The sequence below is a fragment of the Eptatretus burgeri genome, chromosome 3 (genome assembly GCF_056783735.1).
Source record: "Eptatretus burgeri isolate ZD-2024b chromosome 3, Ebu_testis_v1, whole genome shotgun sequence".
Classification (NCBI taxonomy): Eukaryota; Metazoa; Chordata; class Myxini; order Myxiniformes; family Myxinidae; genus Eptatretus; species Eptatretus burgeri.
The window spans coordinates 107879519-107904973 of record NC_140963.1 but is presented as its reverse complement, the minus strand read 5'-3'; the positions used below and the strand labels follow the sequence as shown (position 1 = coordinate 107904973).

Here is a 25455-nt window from a genome sequence, read left to right as displayed (position 1 = left end):
ACGCAGCCACAAGGGTGTTTGATCCCTGGGCTGGATTTGGACAAGGGAGAAACTGAGAAGCGGGCCACCGGAAAAGTGATCCCCCTGGTAAATTATGACGGGTCAGGGAGCCTTGAAGCTTTTCTGACGCAATTTGAGTGTATTTCCCGACTAAACGGGTGGAATGAGTGGGAACGTACAGGGAATTTGGTGGCAACATTGCGGGGACCAGCCGCAGATGTGTTAAACGTGATCGCGGAGGGGATGTTGACCAGCTCCCACATTTGCAAGGCGTTGAGCCGTCGGTTTGGGTTCGCGGCAAACTGTGATCTGGTGGCCGTCCCAGCTCCAGCACCGCAGATTAAAGCCGGGTGAGACAGTGCAGGAGCTGGCACAGGACATTTACCAATCATTCAGGATCGCGTATCGGGACCTTACAGGGAGGCATGGGACGGACTGGCACTAGATAAATTTTTAGCTGCTCTTCCTGACCCTGAGGTCCGAGCGCTAGTGGAGTTACAGGATCCACCCACCGTTCACCGAGCGGCCGAGTGCGCGGCCAGGCTGGCCTCGTGGAGTCGGCCGGGTCGGGTTCCAGAGAGGCCATCGGTGACGATCCGACAGGCGGAGATCCAGGATCAGGGAGGGGGGCTGGGAGAAATTGGCATTACCCAAATGTTTCAGGAAATTTGCCAGAAACTGTCAAGTTTGATAAAGGGTAATCCGGTAGTTAGTGCGCCAAAGCGGCGGGGTCCAGCCCAGCCAATAGAGCAATTCGATTATGGCCGAGGGGGTCCGGAACCGGAAGAGACATTTCACCGATACTCACGGGGGCCTTTTATGGGGAGTTGTTTCCGGTGCGGGCGAAGAGGACACATGCAACGATATTGCCGGTACCCGGCGATGGAGGGACCCTCCAATAGACTTTTAGACTCGGAGAGGGTGAATCCTCCTGCTGAACCGCCAGGTCTATCCGAGATGCCCTTTCATAGGTCGGGTCCGGAGATCACTGTCGGGGGTCGGGGAGACCAGATTGGGCTGAGCATATACGGCCATGCTCGGCTGCTGAGATTGTGGCGAAGTGCCCTCCTTTGGTGGAAAAAAAAATGAATTGTGGGAAAATTGGCATGGGTTTGTAAGTTCTGCTGGGTTTTAGAGTGACAATCGGGACAGTGGGTAATTGGTAACAAAGCGGGCACAAGTGGCTGTCCAATGGCTGGTGCGTGGATCGGGTGAGAAGTGCTGTGTGAGTTGTTTTAAGTTAAGAAGTGAAATGCATGGTGCACACATTGATTTTTTATTGGACATGGTGTGGTAACAGGGAAGGTCATGGTCGGCGAAGTGTTAGAAATGCAGGTGTCACATGTAAGGCCGATGGGGTGGGGGAGTCATGTGGGTTTTGTGGGTGGGGATGATGTGCTTGTCCACAGGGATTGCTGAAGCTCACGGTGAGCGGGAATTGCGACCCCCTTCAAGGAGATTCACCCCTGGTGGCTAATGGTGACAGTGTCTGGAGCCAACTGGGAGAGGGTCTGTTTGGGCGACCAAGGCGGGTAGGACCTTGGTGACCCAGGAAGGCCAGAGGAGCCAGTGAGACCCCTTCCAGTGTGTTGTACGGGATTAGAGCTGATGGCTACCAGGGGGGAGGGAATCAAAGGGAGCGGGGCGGAGAAACGTCCGGGTTGGATTAAAGCTTACCTGTGGGCATGGTTGCACCTGAGATGCCCCCATCATCTTGTGGTAACCCACCCCACGGCCACGACGGGATTCGGCCTGCATGATTAAAATGGGGACCATGACCTAGAAATGTGATGATGACCATGGTGTGAGTGTTGTGAAGATGTGCGAGTCCCACTCGATCCCGCACAACTTGACAGGTGCAGCAAGGGCATGATGTCCGCATAATTTTGGGGCAAGCAAATTTGAAAATTTGCTCCCCAGGTAACGCTGGGTCTATTAGCATCCACTGGGGGAGGCGGTCAAGTGTAAATATCCTGTGAATAGTGTCGTTAAGGCTTAGAGTAGGAATGTAAAGTATAAGTGTTGTGTTTTTGTGGAACCTTTTTGTTTCCCCTCCCCAGATCACTGGAAGAGTGCTGGGCAAGAGCGATGATCCAGAAGATGGAGTGCAACTTCGCTCAGTGCTCTCATGTGATAAAATAAAAAATAAAAAAACGAATGCTTGTTTAGGCGAGGATAAGGCCATAAGGGGGTAGTACATTAAGCAGGATAGGTAAGTTAGCTGCGACTCGCTGCCCATTGCCCCTCCTACTTTATTTCGTTAGGTTAATTAGGTGTGAGTCATTAAGTGTTAAGGCTGGTACGGTAGCACCTGTGATATACCTTGCAGGAGCTGCGGTACCAGATGAGGGGGCAGTGTTACGTTTGAGGGGGGGGGGTATGCATTCAAAGGGTAATTAGGATGTTTAATTAGGTATGCCATGCTGTTCGAGTTTACCAGGATCTCGATGTAATAAGTAGCAATTCAGTGGTGATAAGTTGTCTAGTAAATGTTCATTTCTTCAAGGGGGAAATGATAATTGTCACGTAATTAGATAGGGACACGGGATAGGGTAAGTGTGTCTGCGTAAACCCCTTTTAGTAGTCCCTGGAGGCTGGCCGTGACGTCACAGGACAGGGCTGCGGATGGCTCCGCCCCGTGATCACGATTGGCGGAAGGCGACGGCGGTGGGCCAATAAACGGCTCGATTGGAAGTGACGAGGACGGGAGGATAAAAAGGTTCTTTTCGGGGTCGAAAAGGAAGAGGAAGAAGATCGGGACAAGAAGATCGTGTTTTTTTGGTGTGGAGGCTGTTGCGCGGGAAGCGTACTTGTTGTTGTGCTGATTCGATCGTGTTCTTCATCGTGTCTTGGAGCCTTGCTGAGCCTCGTGCCTCACCTTGGTTGGCTCTGGGGTTCTGCTGACTCGGAGTACGGGGTCGAACGGCGGGCGGACCTGCCTCCCTCTCCTGCTCGCAATTTGGCGCCAGAACTGGTTCCCTGGTGGCTGTGAGCGGACTTGGGCCAGGACCAGGAGGTCGACAGCACCACGGTTTCTCCTGCCCCCCCTGACGAGAGCAAGGCCAGCTCGTCCGACGCTGATCCAGGGACAGTTGCGTCCACACCACGGTCCAGCCTGACCACCAGAAGTAGCTACGTTTTGTGTGTGTGTGTGTGTGTGTGTGTGTGTGTGTGTGTGTGTGTGTGTGTGTGTGTGTGTGTGTGTATGTGTGTGTGTGTGTGTGTGTGTGTGTGTGTGTGTACTTGGCGCCTTAGAGGGTTTGAGATCTGTATATTCATTGGAATTGTCTGTGTTTTCTCCACGCCCGATACCAACACCATCCCGTCGAATCGCCCCGGATCCCTCTTCTTGCCGAGTCTTGTTATTTCTGGTTAATAATAAAAACAAATAAACATCATCAACTCAGTGAAAAGCGACTCGTGCCACCTTCCTCGTCCCGTTTGCGGGAGAGCGATTGGAACCGCCATGTTTGGGTTAATAAATAAATAAACCGCCTCCATCGTTTCGGCTCATTCTACGTTGGCGGGACTGTTCAAGTCCCGTGGACATCACAATATATATGTATATATATATATATATATGTATATATATATATATATATATATATATATATATATATATATATATATATATATATATATATATATATATATATATATATATATTGATATATATATATATATATACATATACATATACATATACATATACATATATATATATACATATATATATATATATATATATATATATGTATATGTATATATGGTAAGGGTGGTAAGGTAAGTGGTAAGGGCAGCGGCTTGGGATCCAAAAAGTCCTGAGTTCAAGCCCCGTTGGGCCACTGAATTAATACACCAGGGGGTTTACTCAGCCTGTCATCCTTCTGAGGTTGGCGAAATGAGTACCAGTATACTGGGCCGGTGTATACCCCGGTTAAAATAGGTGTACCATATCCCTGTGTCGTAAGAGGCGACCAGGGTTGCGTCAGGAAGGGCATCCGGCGTAAAACATGTGCCAAATCACTATGCGGATCATACGGATGATCTGCTGTGGCGACCCCTAACGGGAGCAGCTGAAAGAAGAAGAAGAAGAAGAAGAAGAAGATGTGTATATATATATATATATATATATATATATATGTATATATATATATATGTATATATATATATATATATATATATATATATATATATATATATATATATATATATATATATATATATATATATATATTGGGCGTATAAAAAATAATGTGGTAGATAAAAACATTAGAAAGGGAAAAATAACTTGCACCAAAAACTAACATTTTCACGCTGACGCTCACGCTCACGCCGGGGGTATTGCTATAGCTCTCTGTTCTTTGAACAGGCGAGCTAAAAATGGGCTCGTTGGAAAATTAATAGTCAATTTACTTGGTTGGAAGGCTAATAATTGATAATTACTTGGAACAAAATTTTGTGTCCATTTATTCAAAGATGCCCGTTTTAAAAGGCCATCTTTCTGGGATTGAATAAGTGGTGGGAATGGGAGCTTAATGCAGAGGTTCCATCGGTAATTTGTTATTTTATTACAGCACAAACCTTTAATAAGATGCTGAAGGAGCTCTCAAAGTTATTATATATATAGTAATGCTAGTACTTGTCAAAGCAATTATAAAAAAATAAGGACCACTGGACCAGTAGCATATCTGGGCCCTGGCCTAATGCTGCAACCTAAATTTGGTTGCACTCTGACTGGTGGGTCTGGAGAAGAAGACTTTTGAAGGAATTTACACGATTTTCTGAAAAAAGTTACTAAAGCCGCCATTTTAACCTACTTGTTCACATGACTGGAACGAGCTTTGCAAATCCACCAGTCAGGAGTGGAACCTTGTTGCCAAATTTAAGCCGGAACGGCCCAGCAGTTTGGCCAGAAAAGTCCAAATAGGAGACAGATGGACGGATGGACGGACGGTGCACGATAACAATGCTTTATCTGGAATTCCAATTCCAGATAAGGTAAATATATAAAAGTACACAGAAGAACACAAACAACAACCACAGCCACCATGACAACACCACCAACTGCATGTTATAAAACATCCTTTTTTCTGTGTGTTTCTCTTCATTTTACATCCTCATGGAGATTCGCACATAGACGTGCAATGTGTTTGTAAAGTACAACATGCTGTCTTTAGATTAAACCCACCGGCGAAGCGACAGGAGGCACACGTTATGGTACACAAAACATGACCATGGTCCACAAAAGCACAGTGTATCATGCCCATGTGTTCCACCACTCTTCCCTCCAGGGCTTCAAAAGCAAGTGTGCACCACCATCTCATTTCATTCCCCATGATCCGTATAGGGCTGCACATTATTGTCAATAAGTGCCTTAAAAATGGCGGAACTGGCAACTAGCTTTCTACCAGCTACTTTTGGTATTTTTTATCAAGTAGGGGCCTTGACAAGTTCACAAACCAAAAATACCCACAATACCTCTGGGGGAACATGCTTAAATGACATCATCAAAATGGCTGCCAAAATTGTAAAGTTTGGCATTGTGTACATACAGGTGCTGACGTGGTACCTAATCGTTTATAATTTATGTAGTGGTTTTACTTGAGCAAAGGTATTGTACACAAAAGTAGATCATTGAAACAAAGGGTAACCACCAATGTGAAATGAACACCAGGGGCGCTCGCAACATGGCCGCCAGTGTGTTGAAATGGCGTTTTTCTTTTCTCCATATTTGATGAATACAGTGGAAGAAATCTGATGTTTGCTTTTATTATATAGTTACAATAATGCTCTATCGAGTGCAGCCTGTGGCTGCTGGTTGAATCATTGGTTGGGACGTGGCTATGCCACTGATGCAGTGTCCCCCTTACTAGTACACTGGTGCTTATTTTGCCGACCTCGGAAGGATGACAGGCTGAGTCAACCTCCTGGTGTATTTCAATTCAGCGGCCAACGGGGCTTGAACTCAGGACCTCTTGGATCCCAAGCCACCACCCCAACCACTAAGCCAACACCAGGCTACAATAATATTATACATGTATAAAGAGGGACTTCGCTTATTACTAAAATAATGAGACCTGGTTGGTTACACCATATTGATTGCAACACTAAATGTAATAGTTCCTTTGGGTTTTTTCTCCAGACATACTGAGCTTGACATCCACAGATTAGTGATCGACTGCTAATTAAAACTCGGAGGTCGGCCCAGAGTTGATAGTTAGCTTTAAAATTATTCAGTTTTGTTTCATTCTTGTTTTATTCCAGTGCTTTTACTCCGAGTCGATGATATTCATTTCAATGGTATTAATTTCTATTTCATTATTGATTATATCCCAGAGTTTAAAGTGACTCGCAGTTAACCGACAGATTTAATGATGTTCATTTTTGTTTCGTTCTCGATTCATCGCAGAGTTTTACCATTACATTTAATTTGTCTTTGTTTATTTATTCTTGGCAAGTTTACCATAACACTTTCAGGTTCACTCTTTTCTTGGATTTCTTCGTTCAACATAATGTGACCGTGGATACCTTATCCTTATTTGCTGTATTCATGTTAGTTTATATACCTTGTATTAATTTCTGCATCTGTTACTGTGCTTTTTCTAAGAATAGATTCATTACTTTTGTTCTTGGTCCACATCTTTAGATGAGAACAATGGACGAGCAAGAGCCATCTACAAGTAGGGACTCTGAGAATGTCTTGCGGACTGAAATTTGTATAATTTGCAAAATGAAAGAAAGGACCTTTATCTGAGAAAGAAAAGGCACGGACAATTACATCTAAAGGCCCGGTCACACCTTGACGTTTTAGCCAGCGATGGCAACGTATTAAAATGTATGTAAAACGCTGGCTTACGTTGAACTTTTGATGTTTTTTTTTGTTAAGATTCGGACGTATTCATAGCGACTTGGTCTTATGTATAATGCATTAGTAACGGACACAGAACGTTTCGTTGTGTTATAGATAACTTATACCAACGAATGCTGAACCTGTTGTCGGCCTACACAACCGATGCCCAACGATAGTCTAACTTAGGCATAGCGCGTTGCACGCATCGCCGACGATGTCGTGACGTAGCCTATTAAAAGGCTGACGCACAACGATTCGAATCATAACTGCCGTAGAAATGGAAGTGACAACATCGCGGTCACACCTTGGCGATCTTGCCAGCGTATGCCGACCTAAGAAAAATGTGTCTAAAACGTTGGGGCACGTCAAATACGGTATGAGTAAGTTTGGTATACGTGAGTAGAACGCTAAAGTACGCTATCATACGTCATAGTAAGTAGAGTACGTCAAGAAATTTTAAACATGTTCAAAATTTTACGACGTACTTGGCGTATGACACGTTCCGCATACAATGGGGATAAGTTTTACGCACGATATGTGGACGCTTACACACGTCCACAAAGGCTACTTATAAGCTACTCATAAGTCGAAACACGTCGCCGTAATGTCTTTTTTACGCGAAACTTATTTCTAACTTATGCTTGACGTGCTTTGAACCAATTCTTTACGGAGTCCCAACACACTTTGACGTATGTAGACGTATTCCAATGACGTCTTCCGGTCGACAAAAAAAAAAAATGAACGTGTTTCTAACTTACAACTGCCATATAAAGACGTGTTCCCAGCGATTTTGGGAATTGGTATATAAAATGGTGTTCATAAAAGGGGAACCCAACAGTGTTTTCGAGTCCTTTTTGAGTCGATGTCCATGTCAGCAGTATCAGTATCAGTATTAGTATTAGTATTAGTAGTAGTTTGTTCATGTTGGCAGTAGTAGGTGAGTGTGAGGGGGAGGGTGTGCGTTATGATGGATCCTCCTTGCGTCCGCATGTCCACGGGTAGGAGACATCTTTGCACCATTGTTCGAAGTTCTTCGCGGCTAATTTTTTATGGGGCTTTTTCAACAATGAGCTATGGCTTGTTTTTTACGATTTAGGTCTATTCATAACGGGTTGGACAAATGCACAATGAACTAATAATGTGCATAGAGCGCTTCGATAACTTATAGATACGGTATACCAACGAATAATTATCGTGTAGCCCGCGTTCACAAACTATGCCCAACGATAGCCTAACTTATCCATATCGTGCGGCAGTTTATCTTTGCCGGTGACGTGGGGTTTGCTATTCATAGGCTGCCACTCAACGATTTAAATGGCTGCATCTCCACTATTGAAAGTAGACGCTTGCGCTCAACAATTGGATTTTTTTTACACTCAACGACTTTTAAACGGTACCACTCAGCTATTTTCATTGTTTACAATGAACGATTTAAATTGCTGTGACTCGCCTTTGTTTTTTGACGCTGGCGCTCGGAAATTTTAATCGTTTCTATTGAACGTGCTAAATCGCTCAAACCCCACTATTGAAAGTAGACGCTTGCGCTCAACAATTGGATTTTTTTTACACAACGACTTTTAAATGGTACCACTCAACTATCTTCATTGTTTACATGAACGATTTAAATTGCTGTCACTCGCCTTTGTTTTTTGACGCTGGGGTTTTGAAATTTGAAGCGTTTCTTCTGAACGTGTTAAAACGCTCAAACTCGACTATTTTAAATAGACGCTGCCGATGGACAATTGGAATCATATTCAAGCTAGACATCGAAGTGTGAACATCCTCGTCATGCTGAAGAAAAGTTTGAAGAATGCTGCAAATAAATGTCCTGGCCATGGCCGTGGACGCTGACGCAAGGACGATCCATTATACCGACGTCTTTCAGCCTATGAGTAACTTAAAAGTAACGTCTGTCGACGTGTGGCAACGATCGCGTAACGTGCCAACAACACGTTAATCATGGGTTAGAAATAAGTTTCGGGTACGCTAAACATTACCTCGGCGTGTCTCAACTTATGATTAACTTACAAGTAGCATGTGTTGATGTCTGGCAATGATCACAGACCGTGTATACAACTTGTGGCCAGCGTAGCGGAACGTGTGAGTCATACGACGACATACGTCGTGAAATTTCAAGTATGCAAAAAATTGAGGACAACCGAAAAGTACAACGTTTAAAGCCAGCGTACAACGACGTATGGCAGTGTTTTTCAATGTGCTCTCAATGTTATCAAAACTTACCCATAACGTATTCAACGTGTGCCAGCGTTTTAGAAAAAAATTTCAAAAATCTGCATACGTTAGCTAAAACGTCAAGGTGTGACTGGGCCTTAAGGGATTACCAACTTTTATAAAATCATGTGAGGAGCGACAAGATTATGTTGCTGATGAAATACTGCCACTTCGTGAGACACATCAGGTGTCCCAGATCCCATTTCATTTTGCCTGCACATCTACCGATACGGATTCAGGAAAACGTCAAGCAGCACAAAAACGCAGACAAGAAGGGTGGTGCTCATACATTCCAATGAGCACCAGCCGAAAGTAGCCAGGCTGTCAAGAGAATAAACATCAGCCTTTTCCTGGGATGAACACCGTTCCATTTGCGGAGAACCAGAGAATAAAGAGGAAGGAATAAAACTTCCAGCAGCGAATATGAAGCCGGCAGACGTTCGTGAGAATCTGCTTCGGGGGGGCTATTGCTGCAGGAAATCAGCTTGTTGTCCGACGTCTTTCTTTTGAGAAGGATATATTTGCAAAGAATGCGAAATACTGCAAGATATGCTATCAAAACATTACCTCTTCAAATACCAAAGAGGCTAATAAGCGTAAAACAGAAAAAAGAAAGTGTTGACTCTACTTTCAATCAAGCAGCTAGAAATGTCTACTTGGAATTCAAGGAAAGCTTGGACGATGGAACACCAGTGCTTCAATCAGACTTGTGCGTACATTACAGAGAATGTTTGATCAAACTGGACATGGATCCTGACACTGCCAAACAGACACGGTCATTTTACGTTAAGAAAAAAAAAATGATCAAAAATTTTGGAGGTGAGATAGCATTTTACAGTCAGATGGGATTGCCGGATGTTGTATGTTCCAGTAGCACAACAGTGGGACATTTAGTTAGAGAATTGGCTAAAGTGTCAGAATCCGATATCGAGCAAGACCTGGTTGAGAATGATGACGGTTCTGATTACAACAATGATTCCCAAATACGTCACCGTGCAGTTAGTATGATTCGCAGAGACGTAGAAAAATTACAACCAACAACTGAATACCCTAATACCAAAGAAATTGATCTTGATACATCAGCTGCGTTTGTTCCTGACTCACTCAAAAGCACAATTCAGTGTCTTATTGACAAGCAAGCGTTTGATTCAGCAGACCAAGAATACAAGTCAACAGAGACTACCGGACGTAGATACATTTCTTTAGCCGAGTGCCTTATTTACTGCAGTCGCCGTGGTCAAAGTCAAGTTATACCACCATTCCGTGTTGGCCTCATGACCCAGTTACATCATGAATGTGGTAGCAGAAATCTGATTGACACCCTAAATTCCTATGGGATGTGTGCGAGTTATGATGAGCTTAGGATATTTCAAACAGCTGCTGCAGAAGACCAGATCTCTACAGCTGAGGATGGAGTCTATGTACCTCCAGGACTTCTGTCTAGGGCATCGGGCGGTTCCCTCATTCAGGAGGGTGATGACAATGGTGGCCATTTTGTTTACATAATTTAAGCAATGCTCCTCCATAAGGGTTGTGGGTAATCTTTATGTGTTACAAATCAGATATAAGGCTTTCCACAATTATTTAAGTCAGATGCTAGTATCATTTTATTACAGATCAGGACGCAGGGACCCTCAATGTAAAAAATAAAATACAAAAACTTAATAAAAATGGAGGCCATCTTGATTACGTCGCTTGAACATGCTCCCCAAAGGGGATTCTGGGTATTTTTGGTGCGTGGAGTAGTCAGAGCCCATCTATATATGACTAAAACTCTCATCTTGTATGTATGTATGTATGTTCCCGAAATACAGCCAAAACATTGCATGATAGCACAAAAAATTTTGGCCCACCTTACTCCGCATTCTCACGTGGTGTGCAGTATGACGTTTCATTCAAATCGGGCAATGAAAAAATTATAAAAAAATCAATTCCCGATTCAGTCAAGTACTCAATGCAAACAATCTCAGCAGTATAGTTTGTTGGAGCTATCTTATTTTATTTTCTTTTTGAAATGATTTTTTTTATCAACCGCTGTCACAATGAGAACCCAACGGGTTCACGGGTCGTCGAGTACTTCTTAAAAATATCAAAATTAGCTGGAAGGAAGCGAGTTGCCACTTCACCCTCATTTCCATGCTCAATCTGCAGCCCGAGTACCCACAGTATTTTCTACCTCTATTCACTCTACCTAACGCAACTCTCTTACCTACAGGCTACTGTGTTTCCTACTGTCCTCAATCTCTGACTGTCTGGTTTGTTTTTGCTTTGTTTGTTGTATCCATTTGTGGTGCCACTGTCAGTATGATGTTCACTCTTCCACGAGCATGGATTTTGTATGCAAAAAAACAATGCATTTTTACCTCTGTCACCGAAGGTGAAGGAGGTTATGTTTTCACCCCCTTTCTGTCTGTCTGTCTGTCTCTTTGTTTGTCTGTGTGCAGGATATCTCAAAAAGTTATGCACGGATTTGGATGAAATTTTGTGGACAGGTTGGGTGTGTAACAAGGACGAACTGATTTGATTTTGGTGAAGATCCGAATCCAGATCCGACTCCTAGAATTTTTCAAGTGATTCTTCACCATTGAGAGATATGGCTCAAAAATGATATATAGCACGATATCTCAAAAATTTGTGGACTGATTCGGACGAAACTTGGTGGACACATTAGGTGTGACAAGAAATAATTCATTCATTTTTGATGAATATCCAAATCCAGATCTGGATACTAGATTATTATTATTTTTTTTTTTTTTAAGTAATTCTTCACCATTGAGAGATTGGGCCAAAAACGATATATAGCACGATATATCAAAAATGTATTTGGCTCAAGATGTTGTCGTGGATCAGGCATTACGTGGCGGAGGTATGCACTCCAGGGAGTACCCTTCTAGTACATTATCACATTATTACTCCCACCGAAGGTGGAAGGAGGTAATGTTTTCACCCATTTGTCTGTTTGTCTCTTTGTTTGTCAGTGTGCAGGATAGCTCAAAAAGTTATGCACGGATTTGGATGAAATTTGGTGGATAGGTTGGGTGTGTGGCAAGGACGACTTGCTAAGATTTTGATGAAGATACAGATCAGGATACTAGAATTATTTTTATTTTTAAAGTGATTCTTCACCATTGAGAGATGGGGCCAAAAATGATATATAGCATTATATTGAAAAAAATATATTTGGCCCAATATGTTGCACTGGGCTGGGCATTGCGTGCTTGTGGTATGCACTCCACGGAGTGCCCTTCTAGTTATTTATATTATTGTCACCAAGAGAAAGATGGTTCAAATGCAGGTGTGCAGAAACAAATGCATTAATTGCAGGTGTAATTGTGTAAATTAAGTAAATATTTTAAAGTCATCTTTCACAAGCTAATTTAATGGTGAACCTTTTTCTATTTCCATTATCAGAAAATGGCGAATTGCACAAGGCAGTCTCCATTGATGGTGAAATGCACATTATCAGTTCATTGAAGCTATTTCCTGGCACGGGCATCAACATTTTAGCCTACTCTGCGAAAAAGGTAAATATCTTCCCCACTGAAAGTGCAGCTCGAAAACCTCATAAGTTCACAAAGCGGTAAGTTATTTCAGTCTCATTGGCAGCAATGATTTATCCTCATGATTAAATAAACCTGCAAAGTTACGTGTTTGTCAGTTAGTGCTGCAATGCATTTACAAAATATGCACATTCAAGCAGAAGATGCTGCATTGGTACAGACAGCAGGCTTACCGGTCGATGGTTTCTTGATCACCGATCATGCCTTGACGTTAGTATGCATATGGGTTGTGCTCTGTCATCTTTTGTCTTCATTGAAGTTTCAAACTCTGTCTTAGAAAGTCTTGGGTTCAGCAAGACTGTCTTTCTGACTCCCTTGGCTTGTGCAGATAAGCCTGCCTCATTTGCCTCAACCTTTCGGTTCCTCCCACCAATAGAGAAAGGCTTGGCTGTATCATAGGTCAAATGCAAATGTCATTGGATTCCACTCACGATAGATTAGACTGATCCCTGTCTGCAGCTTCACCTTTCTAGAGTGCTTTTTACTGTGAGTGCTGCAATTAGCAAAAAAGTTCCCTCATTATTGGACATCATTATCAACAAACAAACAAAAAAAATATATATATATATATATATATATATATATATATATATATATATATATATATTGTTACGGTTCTCGGAACCGTATGCATACAACAGAGAGTTGCGCCGAGTCAGTTATTCCATGAATATACGTGTCGATAGATCCCTTCCTTGTGTAGTGGGAAGACATGGGGGTGCGTTGCGATGGGCTATAGTTAGGTTATTAGATCATTATTCCCCTTTTATTTTATTCCCTCCTTTTATTTTCTGAGGTGAAATTGTCTCGCTTGCTACCCTCGTTTTGCTGGCCATAGCGTACCACCGTCTATACAGCGACTCGTTTTAGTCGCTGCCTCATTCATGGTGAACCTTTTTCATTTTCATTAAGATTGGTCAAATGCAAATGGGGTCTGTAATGAGGTTGTCTCTTCTTTCGACTTTTATCGAAAGGTTGGACAGGTTGGGTGTGTAACAAGGACGAACTGATTTGATTTTGGTGAAGATCCAAAATTCACAAAGTTTAATACATCGGTATTATACCATCATATAATACCGATGAAGTATTATACAAATAAAAGTATAATACAAAGATGATACCACCCAGGTAAACCAGGTAAACAGCGCACACATACACGGCCACCCACGTGATCTAAAAGAAAACGGGACTCATCGGACCAGGCGACCTTCTTCCACTGCTCCAAGGTCCAAGGTTTATCAATGGATAAACGTTTTCGACGTTCAATCGGATTGAGATCTGGAGAATTTCGAGGCCAGGGCGACACCGTGAACACTTCATCATGTTCCTCAAACCATTCCCGAGCAATGTGTGCAGTGTGGCAGGGCGCATTATCCTGCTGAAAGAGGCCACTGCCATCAGGGAATACCATTGCCATGAAGGGATGTACCTGGTCTGCAACGATGTTTAGGCAGGTGACACGTGTCAAATTGACGTCCACATGAATGGCCGGACCCAGGGTTTCCCAGCAGAACATTGCCCAGAGCATCACACTCCCTCCACCGGCTTGTCGTCTTCCCACAGTGCATCCTGGTACCATCACTTCCCCAGGTAAACAGCGCACACATACACGGCCACCCACGTGATCTAAAAGAAAACGGGACTCATCGGACCAGGCGACCTTCTTCCACTGCTCCAAGGTCCAGTTCCGACGCTCGAGTGCCCATTGTAGGCACTTTCGACGGTGGACAGGGGTCATCATGGGCACTCGGACCGGTCTGCGGCTACGCAGCTCCATACGCAGCAGGATGTGATGCACTGTGGATTTTGACACATTCCTCCCGTGACCACCATTAAACTTTCTGTGACTTGTGCCACAGTGGACCTTCTGGCGGTTCGGACCAGACGGGATAGCCTTCGTTGCCCTCGTGCATCGATGAGTCTTGGGCGCCCAACACACTGTCGCTGGTTTGTCCCTCCTCGGACCACTGTCGGTAGGTACTCACCACTGCTGACCGGGAGCACCCCACAAGCCTTGCTATTTCGGTTGGCCATAACAATTTGGCCGTTGTCAAAGTTGCTCAGGTCTTTACTCTAACCCATTTGTCCTGCATCCAACTCATCAACTTCAAGAACTGACTGTTCACTTGCTGCCGAATATATCCCACCCCTTGACAGATGCCATTGTAACAAGATAAAATTAATGTTCACTTCACCTGTCAGTGGTCATAATGTTTTGGCTCATCAGTGTAGATCGACTTGAACAAAGTTCGGCGCGACTCACCTGCATTGGCCACGTTTTGTTCTGCGGTGCCACAGGTGGTGGCTGCCTCACTGAAAATATAACGTTTTATTTTCCACGATGTTTCCCATTTTCCACGACGTTCTACGACCCATCATTTCGGCACAGGTAAATACAAATAAAAATTAAATGTTCCGCTTTAAAAAGATTCTTCAAACATTTACGGCATTGCGTGGTAAAGCCACTTGGTGCGTTCTTCAACATTCAATTGTGATACCGTAGTTCTACACTGGAGGTAGGAAGGCAAAATAAATTATATGATCACATTGAGAAAAAAAAACAATCTTTTCAGTTCTGAAGTAAGGAATCGCCACATCACGTCCGGAAAGCTGAGAGGTATGCATGTTCACTCTGTGTAGCCTGGATTCGAACCCCAACCCAGCTCTAAACTGCCCTCTCGGTATTTCATAAGCTGGGTTTCACTTGTTGGCACGAAGCCGGGAAGGTGGGTCTTCTCACCTGCTTGGACGTGTCGCATGTTATTATGGTTGTTGTCGTTATAAAAACGTAATTCTTTCATTGCTGGCTTGTAAATGCAAAAACGTAGGAAAAGGTCACAGGGGGCAATTACATACTGGGGGAAATTGGCCTTAATCCCTACCTAATTAATACAGCACCACCCCTCGTGTGGTGACGAGTAACAATTAAGCTCTCAGTTCCCTACTTAATCTACATTGAGATGCCTCCTACATGCCCACGGACAAGGAACTCTATACAATCCTAACTTTCCGATGAAGTTCCTCCATCTACTCCCACAACTGTAACAATATTATAAAAAAAGTGCTTTATTTATGTCCAAACCCGCCCTCGATGAAATGATGCTCCAAGCAAGGGGCGTCTTTGGCACCCTCTTTCTGTTTGTTCAACTTTTGAATCCTTTATGAGGGGTAGCAAGGGCATGAAGTGGTGAGTGCATAGTAAGGGCAGGCAGTTAAGTGGTGAGTGGCTATCGAGGGCAGGCATCCGTTGAGGCAATAGGGAGGGTCGTGATGTTTAAGATAATGAAGTGTACAGTCTCCCCTCTGGGCTAGCAGGATGGCAGATGGGTATGCACACTCACCTCTGAACCATCAAACCGGGGTTTGAATCTCGGCCCAGCTATAAACTGCCATCCTGGTATCTCACAGGCAGGGCGAGGCATCAGCAATGTGTGTGCGCTGTCCCTCAGATGGACACTAAACTGGATATCTCATCTGCCAGAGTTAGTTGGTAGATGTTAAAGATCTCACGGTATCCTTCATGAAAAGTAGACAAGGTATCGCCGGCACCCTGGCCAAATTCCTGCTGTAACCTAAAGGGGGCACTGCATCAGTGACACAGCTATGCTCCCAGCAATTATGTAACCAGCAGCCACAGGCTGAATACAAAATGAAAGAATGAGTCTCCCACTCCCCAATCAAAATTTCCTTATTCATGGATAAATGTGAATCTGTTCATTTTCGAGAGTTCACATTTCTCTTGTTTATGGCAATGACAGAAGCTATTCCCTTCCCTTTTCCTTTTCCTCTTTTTCAATTTGAAGCACACACACTCATAGCTAATATTTTCAGACGAAAAAAGATTGGCTTGAGATTAAGGCAAGGCATGTGTTCTACCATCAGACATGTGCTCACAGGGTTTGATGTATGCGAGCTCGGTCTTGGGTGTTGCCCAAGTGCCCGTGGTTCACTGCGCAGCCTACAGAAACTGCTGCCACTGCTTGGCTGCCCGGGATCCACACTGCGGCTGGAATCTTGAGACCAAGTGCTGCGAGACAATGGCGTCCAACAAAAGGTATCCCAAATTCATCAGTTTTTCACTTTATTGAGAAAGAAGCTACGATAAATAAATGCATGTTGAGAAACACAAGTTGATATTTAAAGGGGATTTTTTTTTTCTTCCTGAAAAACCATTGAGAATCATTAATCACGGTCTAATTTGAAGGGAAAAATCAATTGAATTTGTTTTTGCCAATCAAAGTGTCGAAAAAAGCCTTAGTGTCGATTTTCGAGTTTGCTCGTGACGTCGCACTTTGAAGCCATATTGACTCGAACGGTGGTTTACATTAAGAAACGGTGCATGTCGAGCTCGGATTCCGACACTTATTCCACTGTCGTAAGTAACTCTGATGGTTCTCAGAATATTGAAAGTGATCTTTGGGATTTTAGAAGAAACTAATGGAGACAAAATTAGTAATGGAAATGCTTTCAGGGGGAATTGTGGAACCAAATTATTTCAAGACTTGTGCGAGTGATTCAGAGGAAGATGGTGGAGGTGTTCAGGTCATGTCTGGTATGGGAGCATGCGCCGGAGCAGCGCGTCGCTGCGTCCACTTTCAGCCAGTACTCCAGGGGCCTCTGGCCATCCCCCAGGCAGATGCCTGGTCTATCCACATCTCCTTGAGATGCTGGTCAACCTGCTGCAACCACAAGGCAGGGGGTCGGCCCATTGGCCTCCTCTACTCACAAGGCTCCCTCGATGAGAATCTGGTGAGCAGGATCAGTGTCAGGAAAACGAGCCACATGTCCATACAGCCACAGCTGACACTCACAGGATGATGCAGGAAACAAATCTCATTTGAGTCTCTCTCAGCAACCGCTCGTTGGACACAAAGTCCGACCAGCGATAGCCAAGGATTCTCCGAAGAGTCCTGGTACCAAAGGAGTTAAGTCTCCATCTTAGATCCTTGGTCAAAGTCCAAGTCTCGCATCCATAGAGCAAGACTGGAAGTACCAAGGACCTGAAGACTCGGACTCTCTTCCTCCCGCACAGGTACCGGCAGCGCCACACCCCATGATCCAGTGAACCGATGACTCCCCAGGCCCAACCCAGACGTCTATTGACCTCTGGCTCACAGCCGGCAGAGACATGAAGATCACTGCCAAGGTAAGTGAATCTCTCCACGACCTCAACATCCTCACCACAAACATGTACAGACAAGGTAGCAGTATCCAAGGTGTCATTGAAAGCCTGGATCTTGGGTTTGACCCAGGAAACCCGTAATCCCAGTGGCTCAGACTCATCAATCAGCACCACGAGGGCCCCCAAAGGGATATGCAGAGTCTCTGTAAAGATGACTGCATTATCTGTGAAATCAGTCAGAGATCTTGACATTCCCGAAGGATGCACCACAGTTAGATATCTCCTACATCCTCTGCAGAATCCAGACCAGAGAAGCACTGAAAAGTGTGGGGGACAGTACACACCCCGACAAACTCCAGTAACAACTGGAAATAAGCTGGAGATGATACCACCACATCTCACAGCACTCTCAGTATCAGAGTATAGTTCATACATCACATTGATCAGTTTTGGTGGCACCCCACAAAGACCAAGAATCCTCCAGAGGACATCCCGATTCACTGAATCGAACACTTTACAGAGATCAACATAGGCTGCAAGCAGCCCCTGCCGAAACTCTCGCCTGCGTTTGGTGAGGACCCAAAGAGCAAGGATACGGTCAGTCGTTGACCTCTTTGGTGTAAAGCCTGACTGCTCTGGGCACTTGTGCTCAAGCAGATGGTGGTGAACCCGATGAAGAATTATCCGAGCAAAGACCTTGCCAGTCACTGAGAGTAGCGTCACGCCTCAATCGTTGCTGCAGTCTTGGCGATCACGCTTTCCTTTCCAGAGAGAAAAAACAAGACTCCTCTTCCATTCAGTTGGGATGATGCCTGTGTTCCAGGCAGAGCACAGAACAACATGCAACAACATGAGTACAGCATTTCCACCAGCTTTGAAGTTCATCATGGATGCCACAAATCCGAGGAGCTTTACCCCATTTCAAACGGTTCACCGGAGCCTGTGCTTCCACAAATGAAGGTGGATCACAGTTGATTGGAGGGTCAGCAATAGGGATAGTAACACTCCTGACAACCAACTCAACAGCTGGTGCATCAGCCTGGTACAGTCGATCAAAGTAACCAGCCCAGCGGGCCTTCACTTTAGACTCCTCTGTCAAGAGCCCACCACCCTCTGCTCTAATTGCAGTGCTCCGAGGGACAGGCTTGAAAAAACGCAATGCGCGAATTCCCCTCTAAGCAGGACGAGAATCGCTTGACCAGAGGTGTTGCTCTACCCCCTCAGATTCCTCACACATACGTCTCCTTGTCCACCCTTCGCACACGTACAGTTTTACACCTCAGCTCCCTGAACAGCTCAGCTCTGCCATTTAGCCTGGCCCTGCAACTCTGGTCAATGGTATCCAGTGTCCCTTGAGAGACAAAAATCATCTTCATCCTACGATGAGTTCCAAGAGATCCTCCTGCAACATCAAGGATGGTGGTCTTGAAGGCACTCCACAACTCCTCAGGATTTCCCCAAAAATCCAGACCCTCCCAAACCCCACTCAGCCTGTTCGCAAACTCCTCAGCTACCCTCTCATCCTTGAGCTTGCCAACGTCTGGCCTCGGCTGGATTGACACCATTCTCTCGGATTTAAACTGCAACTTCAGAGTTGCGACAAGAAACCTATGGTCAGCATAGAGAACTGAGCACACCGGTAAGACCCTGCAGTTCTGGATCATCCTCCAGTGACCATCAATGAGGACATGGTCAATCTCCTTTGCCACACCACCAGCGTTGGAATACCAAGTCCAGCATTGAGCCTGTGGGTGCTCAAATAATGAACCAGCCACCCTCAGTCTATGACTTCTTGCAAAGTCAAGGAACTTAGTGCTATTCTGGTTCATAGTTACAGATCCATGGGGACGAACACGTCTCATAACCATCCCTATCAGCTCTAGTCGATTCATTGAAATCAGGGAAGCGACACCCAAGGAGTGATGAATCCTTAGTCTCATAATACGCTCGTTGACCGGTGTTACCTCTATTATCATTGGAGTCAGCTTATTGGACACAGCTACAGTAGCTCCTTTGGCATGGTAACCATTAGAGCGACCAGACCAGTAGTATCTGTAACCACCCAACATGATCTTGCCACAATGCAGTCTCCGAACCTCAGAGTGCTGCAATACCGATGTTCAAACGCTTGAGTTCAGATGATAACAGACAAGTAATCATCCTCTCTTAAGGATGGGACATTTCAGGCACCCACACGATGGGACCGCCGTCTGGTGGACGACACCGCAGCACCACCCCAACGCATTATCGTAGTGGATAACCACAAGATCTCACCTTCTTTTGTTTGATAACTGTGCTCTGTAACATGTTCCAAGCACAACAGCGAACATTTTATAGGCCCCATCAACACTCGGGTATTTTGGACAAACCTTGCCCAATTTCTGGCAAACTCGGGATCTTTTGGCCATTTGTGTAGCATGAAACAATCTCGGTTTGTATTACCACAACAATCAAGGACGTATCGACTCGGAATATTTGTGGAAAACATCTAAAATTATTCGCCGTTTGAGTTAAATTGTACCGCGATGCAACCCATATACAGTACAGATGTGGTGGTCCACTTCCAGGTGTGACATCATGGCTAATCTGAAGAAGAAGATTGAGTTTTAATCGCAAATTTATCAACTTTATCATCCGGAAATCAGAAAAAGACATCAGATCTACTCTGTAGGATATCAAGGGATAGATTAGCATGGAGGTGTTCTGAGCGTTTGGGTTCCCCTTTGACAACACTGATGCGCAACTTTCGTACCATTCTTTTCCAGTGATCTACTGCAAGACCTGAAAGGTGGATGCATGTCTCAGTGCCTGGAAGTGGATCGTGAGTCATCTTTCAACATTTTGATAAATAAGTTGCGCAAACATAAATTTGCCAACCGATTTGTAATATTCCTTTTATAAAAAGCAGTCGGTGTGTAGTGAGCGCAAGTTACAGAATCCCACACACACCTACGATGTAGTGTTGGTTTTATGCTTCAGGTGTGCTAATTCATGAACCTTGCTCACTGACAGCGCCAAACCCAGAAAATCGACAAACATTTTACAAACGCAAACTTGGCCTGCTTGCTTCAGTTTGCCTTTTCACCTCTTTCGTGGTACTTCTCATGCTGTGGAACTGGATACGCCTGTGCAAATCGAGAATCGGCCATCGGCGACAACACGTGAGGAACATTCCAGAACAGAGGACAGTTTGCAGGAACGAACCGACTTCCGAACTGCATTGTGAGATGAAAGTCATCCCATTAACTTGAATGGATCAGCTGCTTTTGGCATCTTCACAAGGAAAGTTATTTTCCTGGGCTTTATTGGCCAACTGGTTGGAGCCTATCTCGTTGGCTATGTTGAGAGACCTTTTAAACATCACGTATGACGTGCGCACTCAACTTGAATATGGAGAATTGTGTTTGCCAATATCCAGGGGAAAGTTTACATCATAAAAAGTGCAAGCACACTACAACCCTGAGGTTCTGTGCAACTGAAAACTCTCGCCCAATTTTAGCCAGTTTGGGTTGGCAAACTGAGAGCATAATGACTTGTAATGTCGAAGCCAATTTAATTGTTGGGTTGAAAATTTAATAATGAAGCATTATCGATTTATTTACAAAAAAAAAATGCAAAGCAGATGAGACAAAAGCCACGTTCCTGATACCTCATAGCCCCTGGGGCTGGGTGTGCAGTTGCGAGTCAGGGTGGACCAGGTGGGTATACCATTTTAGTTATCGTGTAAAAATAACCGGCTGCACCTCAATACACCTCGTTCATTGTACTCTATTGTGACACTTGCCCTTCTCAAAACTATGCTGTGCACCCTATGTTCGTCCTTATACATAGTTTTGAGAGTTCGTCCGGCACACGAATCGAAGTACACACCCGTCACTCCGACATGGGTTGTTGTGTTGCTCGACTCCATACAGTACAGCATTTACTCCCATCAACTCGGAAGATTATTGAGATTATTTATTTTCAGAATTATTGCAGTGCTGTACAATCAGTATATTAGATCCAACATGGAAGGTCAGAAAATGCCTTACAAAATAGTTTTAACTTTAAGTCACAGATAAATGTCCAGCCTTAAAAGCTAACGAATGTCCAAATGAGTATTAAGCCTTTGAAACCATTCTGAATTGCAAATGTGATTTGCTGATTGCATCATTACTAAGGAGACACACACACACACACACACACACACACACACACACACACACACACACACACACACACACACACACGGAGGTGGGTTCTGGCTATCACTTGTTCAATGCATACACTTCACGATGAAAATGATATATATTTTTTTTAATTTTCTGGGTTAAAAAATTCCTTGCAGAATATGGAATCATGGACCAATATAAATCAACCTTATTTACCACTTGGCTATTCTGCAAAATATTTGTTGAAGACAAAAAAAACCAAACCTTATGACAAACAATAATGGGATAAATAAAATAAAATAAAATCTGCTGTCATTTTTTAAACATGTAAATATGCTTTTGAAGATGATACCATGAACAAGAATTGCTCTGGTGTAGCTGAGAGGCTGAAGGTTTTCCCCAGAGTAAAATACCAGATTTATTTTCAAAGTATTGTTGGAATACTTCAGGGACCACTTTTGTCAGGGTGCTGCTTGTTTATTTATTTATTTTCTTGTTCATTTGTTTTGTATGTTTTGTATTCTCTTGTCCGCAGACTACAGCATTGATGGGTACACGATGGTGGCCCATTTTTAGTAAATCAGTTGTTTCCTTGTCAATAAACTATTGCAACCATCTACTGTACTCAAAACTGTTTTTTTTGTGTGTGGTTGTATTGCTGTGTTGTTGCTGCAATATTTTGATGTAGTGCTGTTTGTACTTTACATCGGTCTGGTCACAAACTATTAAAGGGCACAATGGATGTTTTCCAGCAAACCTATAATTAATGAATGTAGGTGTGCATCAAATGCTAAGTATGACAGTTTTTTGATTGGATTACTAAAGGTGAATAGTAGAGACAGGGAAGAGTGGTTTTAAGTTCTGATGAAATGTAAAAGACTCCCCAAAAACTAAAATTGGAAGGGGAAGAGAAGTAACTTTTACTTGTCATCACGTCGCTGCAGGTTAGCACAAGTTGTTGCAGGGGCACAGTCACACCGTTGTTCCATGTATCTGAGAACAGGAATTTGAAATTTGCTCAGGGTGCCGGCAATAGCTTGCTCGTCTCCTCTTCACAAAGGTCACTATGCTGTCTTTAATGTCCACCAACTAATGCGGGCAGACGGGATGCCTAGGACACACTTGATGAATCACCCTGCCTACGATACACCGGGATGACAGTTTATAGCTGGGTACCAATTTGAACGCAGGATAAACAGCTCAGAGGCACCTTGTTTTAATAAATAAAATAAATGCTTCAAATGTTGAAGTTTCTGTAACTGAAGTAAATACTCAATGTGTGGCCTTTTTTAAATGAGGTTGGTGGTTTTTGGTGTCTGTCTGTATGATGAACTTTTATACAATTGCTATGCACAGTACAGTGACACAGAGTGCTTCAAACGTGACATTTATTATTGTTTTATACATCATACTATCACACCAAAATAAACAATTTGGTGTCTGTATGACTGATACGTTCGGTCGTTACTTATTCAATCTCAACCAAATTTGACAGGGGAAGCTCGGAGTCACATGACAGGTTGCCGTGACTTCATTTCCCCCTCAACAAGGGGGTTTTCCACTTTGCATTAACTCGGTGTTAAGGTGGATCAATAACTTATCGTTATTTGTTTATCTCTCGTAGATAAATAACATCGTTATTTATCTTCCTCAAACATATAGACATATACCATTGCCAGTCTGATTTTTCTCGTCATCAGATTGTATGTGGATTCCATAGTGTATATGTATTGTTTTTAACATAGTCGTGGCCAAAAATATTGGAACCCTTGCACCGTTTTCAAATAACTCACAATTTTCTCCAACAATACGTTGAAACTGACATGAGTATTTGGTCTCCACAATTCTTTATTTCACTGATAATATTACAGAACCTTTGTTTTTGATTCAGAACTTAATATATCCTTTCAAATCAGAGAATAAAAAGAATTGGCATTGACAAAATTATTGACACCCGAGACTTCATATTTGGTAGCACAGCCTTGGACAAAATAACTGCAGTCAATTGCTCCATATAGCCATAAATGAGCTTCCTCCACTTCTCTACTGGCAGTTTGGCCCACTCTTGTAAAAAACTGCTCCAGTTCTCTCAGATTTGAAGGGTGCCTTCTCCCAACTGCTGTTTTCAGATCTCCCCACAGGTGTTCAATGGGATTTTAAATCTGGACTCTGCTGTCCACTTCAGAACAGTTCAGCGTTTTGTCTTGAACCATTCCTGGGTGCGTTTTGAAGTGTGTTTGGGGGTCATTGTCCTGCTGCAAGACCCATGACCTTTCACGGAGACCCAGCTTTCTGACACTGGGTTGAACATTGCGCTCAAAGATGCTTTGGTAATCTAATTTCATGATACCATGTACACATTCGAGGCACCCAGTGCCAGAGGCAGCAAAACAACCCCAAAACATCACTGAAACTTCTCCATGTTTGACTGTAGAGAAGGTGTTCTTTTCTTTAAAGGATTCATTTTGTTTTCTGTAAACAGAGATGATGCATTTTAACAAAATGCTAATTTGGTCTCATCTGTCCACAGGATATTCTCCAAGAAGGATTTTACCCTGTTCAGGTGTGTTTTGGCAAACTCCAGTCAGGCTTTCTTATGTCTCTCTCAGCAGTGGGGTCCTCCTGGGTCTCCTACCATAGAACCCCCTTTCATGGAGTTGGCGATGGATGGTGTGAGTTGAAACTGTCATTCCTTACGTCTGAAGGTCAGCTTGAATCTGTTTGGCAGTTGATTGAGGTGTTTTCTCTTGCGGCCACGTTCAGGGAGGTTGGCTGCAGTACCATGGGCCTTAAACTTCCTGATAACATTGCGTACGGTGGACACAGGCAAATCATGGTCTCTGGAAATGGACTTGTAGCCTTGAGATTGTCCATGTTTGGCTACAATCTTGTGTCTGATGACCTCCAACAATTCTCTGTTTTTTTCTTTTCTCCATGCTCAGTGGCACAAAACAGCAGAATGACTCCTTTTCTCTCTTCAAACTAGTTGAATGTGATTTTTTTTTTTTATATTGCAGGCACCTGCAACTCACCACAGGTGAGTTCAATTCCAAAGTAAAGGAGAATCACCTGCATGAAATCTAATTATTTCTACCAGCTTCTCAAAGGTGCCAATAGTATTGTCTGGGCCATTTTAGGTTGTCTATGTGGAATAAGCTAAGATTGTCATTTTTTTCAGCTTTTTTTGTTTTGTTCCACTGCAACCCAAAGAAATACATATGAGGATACCAAAGATTTTTTTAGTTTCAACAATTTTCTGGAAGAAATGGTGCATTATTCGAAAGAAAAAAAAAGTGCAAGGGTGCCAATATTTTTTGCCATAACAGCATAGTGGAGTCTTATGTGCGATTTATCCCAGCCATGGTTTCAAGTGTGAAATGTGATATTGCCGCTGAAACACTTACAGCTCAATTTTTTGAAATAACATGCAATATTTATTTTCTGGTCCCATCTCTCAATGGTGAAGAATCACTTGTATGATCGTATCCGGATCTTCTCCAAAATTGAATCAATTCTTCCGTGTCACACACGAAACCT

At 43.6% G+C, this 25455-nt stretch overlaps 1 protein-coding gene across 5 annotated transcripts in view; it reads left to right on the top strand.

Annotated features, from left to right (window-relative positions):
- Window positions 1-24001, top strand: part of LOC147030659 (semaphorin-4D-like) — a 105345-nt gene extending 81344 nt beyond the window's left edge. For 3 of the 5 annotated variants that reach the window (XM_085874890.1, XM_085874891.1, XM_085874892.1), the window contains 4 exons: window positions 12497-12609; window positions 16542-16699; window positions 20533-20588; window positions 20780-24001. In XM_085874890.1, coding sequence (XP_085731016.1) covers window positions 12497-12609; window positions 16542-16699; window positions 20533-20588; window positions 20780-21018 — 566 coding nt within the window. In that variant the 3' untranslated portion in view covers window positions 21019-24001. Of the gene's footprint in view, window positions 1-12496; window positions 12610-14504; window positions 14619-16527; window positions 16700-20532; window positions 20589-20779 lie in introns of those variants that run through there. The other 2 variants (XR_015056464.1, XM_085874893.1) reach the window with 2 other exon arrangements.
- The last annotated feature ends 1454 nt before the right edge of the window (window positions 24002-25455 follow it).